This window comes from Vulpes lagopus, chromosome 6 (genome assembly GCF_018345385.1).
Source record: "Vulpes lagopus strain Blue_001 chromosome 6, ASM1834538v1, whole genome shotgun sequence".
Taxonomy (NCBI): domain Eukaryota; kingdom Metazoa; phylum Chordata; class Mammalia; order Carnivora; family Canidae; genus Vulpes; species Vulpes lagopus.
Genome location: NC_054829.1, coordinates 114,288,861 through 114,303,513, shown reverse-complemented (window position 1 = coordinate 114,303,513; position 14,653 = coordinate 114,288,861). Strand labels below are relative to the sequence as shown.

Sequence of the window (14,653 nt, the reverse complement as noted above, 5' to 3'; positions counted from 1 at the left end):
TCAATATTGTATTAACTTTAACTTTTTATTTATATTTGGTCATAAAATCTAACTTTACAAGGTAATTGCTATTGTAAAAAAGGGATAGGTCATTAATAGTCTCATATACCAGATGTTATTTGATATATGTTCTAAATTGTGTTACCTCCAATGTAGTGTGCACTTTGAACTTGTAAGCAGAAAATCTTATTTTCAGAGTATACATTCTAGTTCTTGAAATAAATGTACTCACAAATTGTAGTTGGAGACAGAATAAGTATTGTTTATCATGTTTTATAGTAGATTCCTGAACAACATGGGGATCAGGGGCATCAACCCCCCCATGCAGTCAAAAATCCTTATATAACTTTTGGCTTCTCAAAAACTTAAATAGTCCACTGTTGACCAGAAGTCTTACTGGTAACATAGACAGTCAATTAACACATATTTTGGGCACCTGGGTGGCTCAGTGGTTGAACGTCTGCCTTTGGCTCAGGTCTTGTTCCTGGGGTCCTGGGATCAAGTCCCTCATTGGGCTCCCCAGGGAAGCCTGCTCTTCCCTCTGCCTATGTCTCGCCTCTCTGTGTCTCTCATGAATAAATAAATAAAATCTTTTTAAAAAACAAAAAACTCCCACATATTTTGTATGTTATATGTATTACATATTGTATTCTTACAGTAAAGTAAGCTAGAGAAAATATTTAAAAAATAAGGAAGAGCAAATACATTTACAATATTGTATTTTATATATTGAAAAAAAAATCCATGTATATGTGGAACCATGCACTTCAAACCCATGTTGTTCAAGGGTCAACTGCAATTCAGTTGAAGTTCAGGAGAGGAACTAAGAAATTTATAGAAAGATAAACTACAATGGCTGGGCATTAGTGTAGTTAGGTGACCTTTTAAACTTTAAACTTCCACATCACAGTATGAAGTTGGTTCTAAGATAAGAAAATAGAATAAATTGTCTCCTAAGGACAGACCTGAATCTCTGATTGCTTAGAGGCTGACTCAACTGGAGATCATGGCTTTTGATGGTACTTGGAAGATAGACCGGAATGAGAACTATGACAAGTTCATGGAAAAAATGGGTAAGGGCTTATTTCTTTACTGGCTTGTTATTTTGTTCCTTACAGACATTTTTCTAATTCCTTCTAAACCTCAGGGTTTAGGGAATGGTTCCTGTTCTGATGGTGAGGATCCAGAATGTGTGATGGCTCAGAGTAGGGAAAATAATATTCTCACTTCTTATATTAGTAAAACTACCTAGTCTTTATTTGTAGTGGGAGAAAAGATTCTTTGAGTTCTCTGAAACAGAAAAGATCTAGGTATGTTTCATTCTTCAACTGCTGTTTGTGCCTATATCATTGAAAACTGGTATTTTTTTGGTTTAGAGAGCAAAACATGGAAGTGCATAATGAAAAATTCAAAACTCTAAAATATGGAAGTGCATTATGAAAACTTCAAAACTTTGAGGATGGAAAACTAGAGGGTGGAAAAACAAAGATCATATAGTAGAGTAATGGAAAAAAGTTCTATAATAATTGGCAGTTCTAAATAAATTGGACTTAATTCTCATTTCCTCCGACATACAAAATTTGGAGAATAATCTTATGTTTCCATGTGGTTTCTCTGTGGGTTTTAATTTAACTAACTTGGGACGCCTGGGTGGCTCAGGGTTGGGCATTTGCCTTCAGCCCAGGGCATGATCCTGGAGACCCAGGATCAAGTCCCACATCAGGCTCCCTGCATGGAGCCTGCTTTTCTCTCTGCCTGTGTCTCTGCCTTTCTCTCTCTCTCTCTCTGTGTGTGTCTCTCATGAATAAATATTTAAAAATTAATAATAATTTAACTAACCTTAATAGCTATTCTAATACCCTGGCAGCTCATACACTGCATAGGATGTGCAAACAAATTGGAGTCATTCCCCAAAAACAAAATTTGCATCAATTATATCCTATAGTCCCAGAATTCCATGTTGAAATTTATGGGATTTGCACATTCTTACAATAATAAATTTCACTGAAATCTTTGCCAATTTTCTCATTTTTGTGAGAGAAATGAAACACAAAGCAGAGAATTATTAAGTTCAAAATTTTAAGGCCATTATGGAAAAAAAAAAATAAAGCCATTATGGAAAGTCAAAAAAAGTTTAAAAAATACTGTTTATGCAGAATTAAAGTTCCTTATAAATATATTAATATATTAAATCCTATGTTCTACATTTCTGGAACTTAGTTTACTTAACACTGAAGCAAAAAGTTTGATAATTGTATTAAAATTACTCAATTCAAGATTCAATTCTGTTTTTCATTTAATTTTTCATAAGTTTTGGAAAGATAGTTTGAATCACTAGTCTTGATCTGACTAAGCTTGAAATTTTTTTGCAACAGGCAATCTGAATGCTCTTGTGCAAAGGCAATGCTATCAGGTTTTCCTTCCCACCCTCAAAATATACATAAACAAATAAAATAGAACTTTTTGAAATAAATACTTTCTATGGCATTTGGACTTTATTTTCTCCAACATCTTTTGCTTTGCAGGTATTAATGTGGTGAAAAGGAAGCTTGCAAGTCATGACAATTTGAAACTGACAATTACACAAGAAGGAAATAAATTCACCGTCAAGGAATCAAGCACTTTTCGTACCATTGAAATTGTTTTTGAGCTTGGTGTCACTTTTAATTACAGTCTAGCAGATGGAACTGAACTCACTGTAAGAAACTTTTTTACAAGCAATGTATTCTTGATTTATCTACATGATACTAAAATAGTATGCTTCTGTCCCTGGACAGATTTAATGTTAAGCCTCTTTCATTTACTGAAGCAGTCAATAGAATCTATCCACATTACGTGCTGCACAAATTGGTAGGATATTTAAATCTAATATTTTTATTTTCATATCTGTATGAATAAGAATAATAATTAGAAAAACATCCTTCAGAAAATTAAGTATAGACCTATTACTTATAAAGAAAACTAAAGCTCAGTATTTTCAACTTAACTTACATGATAGCAACAAAAGCTTTTAGATTTATCTAAAACATAAGTCATTAATAAATACACTGAAATAATAAAATAAATGAATAAATTAGTTAATGAATGAGTGGCCAAATGGAAAAATCTGATGCTACATTGTAGGCTATTGGGAATATACGATCTATCTATCTATCTATCTATCTATTTATTTATTTATTGGAAGGTGATATTTGCATTTGTGTCCTGGAAGTCAGAAGCCCCTTTGCACTTCCCTTTTTTTTTTTTTTTTAAAGATTCTATTTATTTATTCATGAGAGACACAGAGAGAGTGAGGCTGAAACACAGGCAGAGGGAGAAGCAGACTCCATCTATGCAGGGAGCCTGATGTGGGACTCAATCCTGGGACCCTGGGATCACGTGCTGGGTGTGAAAGCAGGCGCTAAAACGCTGAGCCACCCTGGCGTCCCAGGAATATACCTTTTAATGTTTAAGACAAGAAATTTTAGGTAGTGATGTTTTTCAACTGGCTTTTTAAAATCTTTTTTGTCCTTAGGATTTTCTAGTTAAATTATATGTTTGTAATGACAAATTGTCAAATATTTGATCAATTGTGGCCATTTATTTATTTATTTTTGAAGATTTTATTTGTAAGCAATCTCTACACCCAACATGGGGCTCAAACCTATAACCCTAAGATCAAAAGTTGCACACTCCACTGACTGGGCCAGCCAGGCACCCGGCCTTTTTAAATTATTACAACAATAATAAAATTAAAACATATACAAAGTTGTTAAGCTCTTTATGAAACTAAGCTGAGCCATGACTAAATTTAGGACACTCTTTTTAACATGAAAGATTTAGAAAAGGGAGGCATTGCTCATCTACCTTAATATTTAGCATTTGAAAACGAGTGAGACTAGTGTAATGGTTACCAGCATGTACTCTAGAGCCCCAAAAGCCTAGGTTCAATCCTGGCTCTGTGACTTTAAGTGAACTACTATGTCTCAGTTTTCTCAACCATAAAACGGAGATAGTGATATCCACTTTATAAGGTCATTGTGAAGACTGAGAAGTAGACCTATAAAACTCAGAACAGTGTTGACATATGGAAGACTCTATTTTTTTCATATGTAAGACTCTAAAAAAAGCTATTTGGTATTATTTTTTTTATTTTACATTTATAGGGTACTTGGAACTTAGAGGGAAATAAACTTGTTGGAAAATTCAAACGGGTAGACAATGGAAATGAACTGAATGCTCTCCGAGAAATTATAGGTGGTGAACTTGTGCAGGTGAGTTATAAAAAGATTATAGCTATTTTTTAAAGACAAAAGTAATTACATAATAATTATTTTATATTTTGATTGCTGAGTTATATCTTTAACAAACAAAGTATTACCTTTCTCATAAATCTTATTTTTAAAAGATAGGTAATTTTCTATTGCCTATTTCTTGAAGAGAACTTATATAGATGTAAAATATATCAATGACAATTTTAACTAAAAATATGTGACTAAAAACCAAAAACCATGTTTTTAAGAGGTATATCCTGTATCTGTATAAAATGTTGCTATCAAGACTAAGAAAAAAATACTATATTATTTCAAAGCTATAATAATACTAATATTTTCCTTAACTGAACCTTAAATCTTATGACAAATCCTTTTATGTTTGTTAACACCTTTCAGACTTACACATATGAAGGAGTAGAAGCCAAGAGGATCTTCAAAAAGGAATGAGCTTTGTTCTTGGAGCACAGCCCAGAACACAAGTTGAATGGAAAATCTATATTATACCAAAACTGTTTTTCCCTTCCTGATTAGTCCTTTTGTAAACATAACCAGTGACTCATACTTCCAGTCTTGCCAAGGCAAAAGAAGTAAAAACTAATTACGATTTAATTTGTTTTACATTCTCTAAAATGTACATTTATTGCTCTATTGGTGTTCTAAAGAAATGTGTAACATTTTTAATAACAGATGAATAAACTCTGTTTCCACATTGCCTTATAAGTAGCTTCTCCTTTAAAAAAATAACTATATGACATATATATTGATAAACTATATGGTTGTTTTTCTTTTCACATTTGATAAACTAAAAAGATAAACAGCATGGGAGGCAGTCTTTAAAATCTTACACTGGTCATGACTTTCAGCAGAAACTGCAGGCCAAAAGAAAGTGGCAGGATATACTTAAAGTGCTGAAAGGGAAAAACTTAACAACCAAGAACACTCTTCCCCACGAGGTTATCATTCAGAATTAAAGGTGAGATCAAGAGTTTCCCAGATAAGCAAAAACTAAAGGAGTTCATCACCACTAAAACCAGCCTTACAAGAACTGTTAAAGGATCTTCTTTAATTGGAAAGGAAAATGTCATAACTAGAAATAAGAAAACATATAAAAGAAAAAAATCTCACTAGTAAAACAAATATATGTTCAAGATAGTGGATCAGCCACTTAGAAGCTAGTATGAAAGTTAAAAACCAAAAATAGTAAAAATAACTATAACTACCTAAGTAGTTAAAAATATACAAAATAAAAAAATAATAAAATCTGACATCAAAAACATAAAACATGGAGAGAGGTTAAACATGCAGTGTATTTATTTATTTATTTATTTATAAGATTTTATTTATTTATTTATTCATGAGAGAGACACAGAGAGAGGCAGAGACATAGGCAGAGAGAGAAGCAGGCTCCCTGTGGGTAGCCCAATGCAGGACTCGATCCCAGGATCCTGGGATTACAACCTGAGCCAAAAGGCAGACGCTCAACCACTGAACCACTCAGGTATCCCAAATATGTAGTGCTTTTAGATTCACTGGATCTTGAGCAACTATCAGCTTAAAATAAACTGCTGTATAAATAGATCAACATAGATAAAACTCATGGTAACCACAAGCCTAAAACTTGTAACAGATAACAAAAAAAAAAAGAGAGAGAGAGAGAGAGAGAGAGAGAGAAAAGAATCCAAACTTAACACTAAAGAAAACTGTCATACTATAGGGAAGAAGGCAAAGAGTGGAAGAAGTAAACAAAGAAGAACTACAAAAACAACCAGAAAACAAATAACAAAATGGCAATAAGTACATACCTACCAATAATTACTTTAAATATAAATGGATGAGATCCCTGGGTGGCTCAGTGGTTTAGCGCCTGCCTTCAGCCCACGGCATGATCCTGGAGTCCTGGGATTGAGTCCCACATTGGCTCCCTGCATGGAGCCTGTTTCTCCCTCTGCCTGTGTCTCTGCCTCTCTCTCTCTCTCTGTGTCTCTCATGAATAAATAAATAAAATCTTTAAAATAAATAAATAAATATGGACTAAATGCTCCAATAAAAAGATAAAGGTTGGCTGGATGGATAAAAATAGAAGACTACCAATGTGATGTCTACAAGAGACTCACTTCAGATCTAAGACACACAGAGACTGAAAGTAAAGATAGAAGAGATGGAAAAAGATATTCCATGTAAATGGAAATGAAAAAAAGCTAGAGTAGCAATACTCATATTAGATAAAATCAGCTTTAAAACATAGTCACAAAAGACAAAGAAGGACATTATGACAAAGGAGTCAATCCAAAAATCAATTAATTTGTAGATATTAATGCACCCAACATAGGAGCACCTAAATATATAAAGCAACAGAGAAATTGACAGTAATACAATAATAGTAGGGAACTTTAACACCCTATTTACATCAATACATAGATCACCCAGGCCAAAAAATAAAAAAAATAAAAATAAGGAAACAGTGACTTAAAACAATACACTAGATGAGAAGGACATTATAGTTTTACACAGAATACTTCATTTAAAAGCTACAGAATATACATTCTTTTCAGGTGTACATGGAATATTCTCCAGGATTGACCACATGTTAGGCCACAAAAAAATACATCTCAATAAAATCAAGAAGATTAAAATTGTGGCAAGCATCTTTCCTGGCCACAGCATGTAATTTCTTCAATTACCAGAAGAAAACTGGAAAAGACACAAACATGTGGAGACCAAACAGCATGCTACCAAACAATCAGTGGGTCAATGAAGAAAATAAATGGAATAAAAAACACCTTGAAAACGGAAACACAATGTTTCAAAATCTGTGGGACACAGCAAAAAGCAGTTCTAAGAAGGAAGTTCATAGCAATACAGGCCTACCTCAAGAAACAAACAAAATAATCCCAAATAAATTATCTAACTTTACACCTAGATGAACTAGAAAAACGAAGAAAGATAACAAACAAAGCACAAAGTTAGTAGAAAGAAGGAAATAATAAAAGACCAGAGCAGAAATAAATGAAATAGAAACAAAACAAATAGAAAAGATCAATGAAACTAAAAGCTAGTTCTTTGAAAAGATAAACAAAATCAGTAACTCTCTAGCCAGTCTCATCAAGAAAAAACACAGAGGACCCAAATAAAATCAGAAAAGAGAAATTACAACTGACACCACAGAAATATAAATGGTCACAAGAGACTACTATGAACAACACCAATAAAATGGAAAACCTAGAAGAAATTAACAAATTCCTTGAAACACACAACCTTGCAACACCAAATCATAAAGACACAGAAAACCTGAGGAGACTGGTTACAAGTAATGAAATTGATTTAGTAATTTTAAAACTCCTAACAAACAAAAGTCCAGGACCAGATGTCATTACAGGTGAGTTCTACCAAACATTTTAAAAAGAGTTAGTACCTATCCTTCTCAAATTATTCCAAAACAATTGAAGAGGAAGGAGTGCTTCCAAACTCATTTTCCAAGGGCAGCATTACCCAATACCAGAACCAGACACAAGAAAAGAAGAAAATTATAGGCATATATCACTGAAAACTGTAAAACGCTGATGAAAGAAATTGAAGCTGAAACATGCAAATGGAAAAATATACAGTGCTCATATATTGAAAGAATTAATATTGTTTAAATGTCCATACTACTCAAAAAAATTTACAGATTCAAAGCAATACCCATCAAAATAGCAAGTTCATTTTTCCTAGAACAAAAACAAAAACAAAAAAATTCTAAAGTTTATTTGAAATGACAAAGATCCCAAATAACCAAAGCAGTCTTGAGAAAGGAGAACAAAGCTGGAGGTATCATGCTCCCTGATTTCATACTATGCTACAAAGCTATAGTAATCAAAATAGTAGGGTACTGACATAAGAACAGACACATAGATTAATGGAATAGAATAGAGAGCCCAGAAATAAACCCATGTGTATATGGTCAATTAATCTATGAGAAAGTGGGCAAGAACACACAATGGGGAAAAGACATCCTCTTCAATAAATGCTGTTGAGAAAACTGGACAGGTACATGCAAAAGAATGAAACTGGACCACTATCTCACATATTAAAGACTTCAATGCAAGATTTGAAACCATAAACGTAGAAAGAAAGAAAACATAGGCTGGAAACCCTTTGACATTGGTCTGAGAAATATTTTTTTGGACTAGTCTCCTCAGGCAAAAGCAACAAAAGCTAAAATAAATAAATACGGTTACATCAAAGCAAAAAGCTTTTGCACAAAGAAGGAAACTGTCAACAATATGAAAATGCAACCTATTGAATGGGAGAAGATATCTGTAAATCATACATCTGATATGGGGTTAACATTCAAAATACATATAATTTACACAACTTAATATAAAAAAAAAAACCTGATTTAAAATTGAGCAGAGAAACTGAATAGACATTTTTCTGAGGAAGACTTACAGATGGCAAATAGGCACATAAAAAGATGTTCAACATCAGGGAAATGCAAATCAGAGAACTGTAGATCAAAACCACAACTTTACCTCACATCTGTCAGATTTGTAATTATTAAAAACACAAAAAATAAATGTTAGCAAAGCTATAGGGAAAAAAGGGACCCCACATACACTGTTGGTAGGAATGTAAACTGGAGCAGCTACTGTAGCAAAGAGCATGGAGGTTCCAAAATTTAAAATTTAAAATAGAACTCCAAAATTTAAAAATAGAACTACCATATGATTCAACAATTCCTCTTCTTGGTTTATCCAAAGAAAACAAAAACACCAATGTGAGGGGATATATGCACCTCCACTTTCACTGCAGCATTATTTACAATAAGCAATATATGGAAACTATCAATAGATGAATGGATAAATAAGATGTGGTGTACACACACGCATACACACACACGCAGTGGAATATTACTCAACTATAAAAAGAATAAAATTTTATAATTTGTGACATGAATGGATGTAGAGGGTATTATGCTAAATGAAATAAGTCATACGAAGAAAGACAAATACCGCATGATTTCACTTATTATGTAGAATCTAAGAAATAAAACAAACATAAAACAGAAATAGTCATAAATAATAAAAAATAAACTGTTGTTTACCAGAGTTGGGAGAGGTGTTGAGGGGTGGGCAAAATAAGTAAAAGGAATTAGGAGGTACAAACTTCCAGTTATAAAATAAATGTCATAGGAATGTAATATACACAAAGAGAACATAGCCAATAATACTGTATTAACTTTGTATAGTGACAGTAACTAGACTTATTATGAGGATCATTTTTTTCTTTTTTTTTTTTTAAGATTTTATTTATTTATTCAGGAGAGACACAGAGAGAGAGAGTCAGAGACACAAGCAGAGGAAGAAGCAGGCTCCTCACAGGGAGCCCGATGTGGTACTCGATCCAGGACTCCAGGATCATGCCCTGGGCAGAAGGCAGGCGTTGAGCGGCTGAGCCACCCAGGCGTCCCGGGGGGCCATTTCATAGTGTATAAAAAATATGAAATCACTACGATACATACTTAAAATTAATAGGATATTGTATGCCAATTATACCTCAATAAAAATAAATCTTGCACTGGTTGTAAATATCTTCCTTAGAAACATTATTATAAAAACAATACACCTTCAACCAGAACTCAGAAATAAGAAAAGCAATCACAAAATAAATATTTCCATACCCTACAATCCAGAGAAAATCACTATTTTGTTTTTTTTTAATTTATTTTTATTTTTATTTATTTATGATAGTCACAGAGAGAGGGAGAGAGAGAGGCAGAGACATAGGCAGAGGGAGAAGCAGGCTCCATGCACTGGGAGCCCGACGTGGGATTCGATCCCGGGTCTCCAGGATCGCGCCCTGGGCCAAAGGCAGGCGCCAAACCACTGCACCACCCAGGGATCCCAAAATCACTATTTTGATTTTGACACTTATCCTCCTGGTCCCCTTCTCTGGATGTAGATGTGTATACTTCCCCATAAATACCACTCGGAATAAAATTATAGGAAATAAATAAACAATGTACTAAGTTAAAGAATTCTATTATATTTTTCTACACTAGTGATTCCCAGACCTAGCTGAGACTCAGGACCACTGGAGAAACTTAAATTTTTTTTGTTTTCTTGCTCTCTACTGTTAACCTACTAGACACAATCTCTGAAAATAGAACCAGAGATTTCAGAGAGCTCCCAAGTGGCTCTGCTGCAGCAGGTCTGCTAACCAGTCTTTGAGAACAGCCGGGCTATCAGATACCAAAATATCACTTTGCACTGTTACCCCCCTCTCCTTTTTTTCCCCATAAACACTGATTCTGATGTTTGGCTAGGGCCCCCAAAAGTTTCATTTCCTCATATTCTCACACAGTGTGCTATGTTACATACTTCAGGCAACTACATTCTAAAAAGATGGGTATTAAGGGGTGGAGAGGGGAGTCAACGTTTTTAGCATTTAACTCTATGAACTTTTGTTTTAACTAATTCTTTTTCATATGAAGGTAGCAGCTAACATTTACATAGTTCTTACCAAGTATCAGGCACTGTTCTAAATGTTACATACATATGGCAGATACATTACAGTGTGGGAAGGAAAACAGTTGAGTACATGATGAAAAGAAAATGATTAGAGAATATGTAATCGTTTGCAAAAGTAAGAACTTAAATCCATGTTTATTTTTTTAAGATTTTTAAAAAAGATTTATTTTTTTATTTACGAGAGAGAGAGAGAGAGAGAGAGAGAGAGGGAGAGAGGCAGAGACACAGGCAGAGGGAGAAGCAGGCTCCATGCAGGGAGCCCGATGTGGGACTCAATCCTCGGTCTCCAAGATCAGGCCCTGGGCTGAAGGCAGCGATAAACTGCTAAGCCACCTGGGCTGCCCCCCACTGTTCATTTTATAACTGCATTAAAGACTATACATAGAAAATGGTAATTACTTAGATTTTCACTTTTTTAAAAAAATAAAAGTTCAAAGTACTTTTATCTATAATCTTCTCTACATATGTGAAATAGAAAAAAAGGCAGGCATTAATCTCATTTGAAAGTGGAGAAGCTAAGGCATAAAGAAGTTTATTAGCTTGTCTAATGTTGTACAGAGTCCATAATGAATGGAGGAATTAAATGTACCTTTTGACTTTCAATCCAGTACATTATGATCTACACTATTACCCAGCTTGTTATAAACAAAACACCTCAAGAAAAAAATGTCCCTTCATTCCTTAGTGGCACCCAAGAATAGCACTCAAAATGAGTCAAGTCAGACAGTAAAATAATGGCAATTAAGTGGTTAGGTACTTACTGATTTCCAGCTTTACTGCAGGTTCACATTTTCCACAATTTATATCCTTTCCAGTATTACATTTCCACTATTTATTAGTATTAGAGATCCGCCTGTCATTTGCTAATGGAGTGCCACTGCCATCAACCCTCTTTGAAAACCTGACCTTAATGTTATGTCAACCTGACTGACCAAGGGAGGGTGCCAGACTCAAGAACAGCCAATCTATCATAATTTGGCCAGTTTATAACCTCTGTGCAGAGAGAACACTTCAACTAACTGAACCTAGAAGAATCTCTCTTGGGACGCCTGGCTGGTTCAGTCAGTAGTGCATGCAACTCTTGATCTTGGGGTTGTGAATTCAAGTCCCATTTCTGGTCACAGAACTTACACCAAGGAAGGAAGGAAGGAAGGAAGGAAGGAAGGAAGGAAGGAAGGAAGGGAGGGAGGGAGGGAGGGAGGGAGGAAAGACGGATGGGACGGACTTCTCTTTAGGAAGTTTGAATTTGAGAAATATAAAATTTGTAATTGGTAGGAATGAAAAAGGTTTAAAGATGACAAAGAGGGCAGACAGTAAATAAAAGTCATGAGGATCCAAAAGAATAAGCAAGCAGAAAGCAAAAAGAAGGACAGTCAGAAGTAGCTGGAATAGTAAAAGCTGAAATACTTAGACATGAAATACGTATCTGGGATTTGCTTCAATTTGCTTTTTCTTCAATCTAGGGGTGGGAAGTCAGGTTAGGAGGGTGTAATATGTGAAACAAGATTGGTTACAAGTTAACAATTGTTACAGCTGTTGAAAAGTACCTAACACATGATAGTTTCATTGGGTGCACAGTAGGAACATGGGAATTCATTATACTTTTCTCCCTATGTTTGTACATATTTGAAATTCTCCATAACACAAAGTTAAATATATAATACTTAAATACATGTATAATTCCAGAAGCTAACCCCTTCCCATCACTTCCACTTGCTAAAATCTTGGTCTGAATCACGATTGCCTTCCCCATGGATTAATGTAACTCCCCTAAAAAGCCTCCCAACCTCTACTTTCCTTTCCTCACCCCCTTAGTCTGTTTTTCATGCAGCCAGAAGGATCCTTTAAAAATCTAAATCATGGGCACCTGAGTGGCTCAGTGGTTGAGTGTCCGCTTGTGGCTCAGATTGTGATCCCAGGGTCCTGGGATCAAGTCCTGCAGCTGGCTCCCTATAACTATGTCTCTGCCTATCTCTCTGTGTCTCTCATGAATACATACATAAATAAAATCTTTAAAAAACAATAAAAAAGAAAAATCTAAATCGGATTATCTTACTCTGACAAAAAACCGCAGTGTCTCCCATTTCATTCAGAGAAAAAGCTTATCTCCTTACAGTGCCCACAATCAGGTCCTCTATTTAGCTGACATGCATTCCTGTTTTCATGGATGTCCAGGGGAATCCCAAGTGGAGGAAACATCCTGGAGCAAAAGTCCTAAAGCAACAGTCAAGCTTGGTCAAGTTGAAGAACGTAAGAAGTCTAGTAAGAGATTATTTTAGATTATCTAGAGCTGACTAAAAATAGGAGCAATATTCAGGAAATGCAGGCTGACTCAGCATTCCTAGAACTCAGGAATGATGTGGTAAAAAGAAAATGGATTTTGGAATCCTACAGAGGCACTTCAGCTCTCATCTTCCTACTTACTAAAAGTCAAGTTCTGAGCCTCATTTTTTCTTATTTGAAAAATGAGGAAAATAGTAATGATTTTCTAAGATTGTTTTTAATTGAGGCATGATATATAAAACATCTAACATGATGCAAAGCATATAGTATAATGTATATATGTAATATGAACCTGTGCCCTTCTCTTGTAGAGAAAACAAAACAAAGTAGTCTTGATTGAATAGACAAGAAAATTCTTTTCTCAAAATATCCCTCACCAAGCCTATGCGGTAGAGTGAGTGTTGGCCTGGCAGGTGAGAACTCTTAGTTCTGGTTCTAGTCTGACACAGCTAGGGACTTGGGGTGAACCACTTCATCTCTTCAGAATTGAGTTCAATTATTTATTTATTTTTTTAAAGTAAGCTCTATGCCCAATGTGCAGCTTGAACTCATGACGCCTAAATCAAAAGCCACATGCTCTACCAACTGAGTCAGCCAGCCATGTGCCCTGGTTTAGTCATCTTTAAAATAAGGCAATCAGACTAGATTATTTCTAGTTCTCTCACAGTACTAAGATTCTATGATATCTGGGGGACCCTGGGTGGCTCAGTTGGTTAAGCATCTGGCTCTTGATCTCATCTCAGGTCTTGATCTCAGGGTTGTGAATTTAAGCATTGGGCTCCATGTTGTGTGGAGCCTACCTAAAAAAAAAAAAAAAAAAAGAGAGAAAGAAAGAAAGAAAAGAAAACTCTATGATGTCTGCGTAACATTAAGTGATTCTTCCATTAAGTAGCCCTTTGGTGTGTGTCGCAGGACAGCATGGCACTGCAATAACAGAGGGTGGAGTGGGCAAAGAAAGATATCTTTTAAGTTCATAAAAGCATAGCTGGCTTCATGCATGTGTGTCCTATGTGGGCTCAGAAGGGCCTTTGTGTTTGGTCTAACGTGCTGCTGTTACTGTCTTAAAACTCTCAATACATTTTGAACAAGAAGACTACATTTTCATTTTACACTGGGCCCTGCAGATTATGTGGCTGGCCCTGTTCCTATGAACTATGAATAAGTGTACAACATATTTCCTGTGAGCAAATAGAGACTGGCAGCAAGAGATCCCTTGGAACCTAAAGAGAGGTGACTGGGGGAGAAAGTAAGTGGGAGGAGTAGGAGAGGAAGAGCACTGTGGATGGATATTTCAATTTATGAAATGTTTCTTTACCGTGGGCTACTTGCTTTCCCTGAACTATAGTATAAGACTGCCATCTACTGGTCAATGACATAGACTCTTTCAAAGACTTCAATGCAGGGTCTTTGAATTTCAGTGTCCCAAGGGTGATCGAGAATGGTTTGAGAGAGAACATATTTTGCAGTTAAAACCAATAATTATTAAGTGCTTCCACAGTTCCAACTTCCAAACTAAAGTAATAACAAAGACAGATCTTTTCTATCCCTCTGAGCAATCTCTTACAGCTGCTTTTTTTTAGTCAACAAAACAACACAAATTTTATTTTT

The 14,653-nt window shown here is 35.1% G+C and overlaps 1 protein-coding gene across 1 annotated transcript; it reads left to right on the top strand.

Moving 5' to 3' along the window:
* The first annotated feature begins 921 nt into the window (after positions 1–921).
* On the top strand, positions 922–4,970 carry FABP2 (fatty acid binding protein 2). The gene is made up of 4 exons (XM_041758958.1): positions 922–1,073; positions 2,526–2,698; positions 4,146–4,253; positions 4,650–4,970. Exons 1-4 carry the CDS (start codon positions 1,007–1,009, stop codon positions 4,698–4,700), a joined length of 399 nt encoding a protein of 132 aa, XP_041614892.1. The 5' UTR covers positions 922–1,006; the 3' UTR covers positions 4,701–4,970.
* Positions 4,971–14,653: the final 9,683 nt, after the last annotated feature.

Coding starts and splice junctions, on each gene's coding strand:
- FABP2 (XM_041758958.1), top strand. CDS start 1,007: ATGGCTTTTGATGGTACTTGGAAGATAGACCGGAATGAGAACTATGAC. Junction 1,074..2,525: donor CAAGTTCATGGAAAAAATGG/GTAAGGGCTTAT, acceptor TTTGCTTTGCAG/GTATTAATGTGGTGAAAAGG. Junction 4,254..4,649: donor TAGGTGGTGAACTTGTGCAG/GTGAGTTATAAA, acceptor AACACCTTTCAG/ACTTACACATATGAAGGAGT.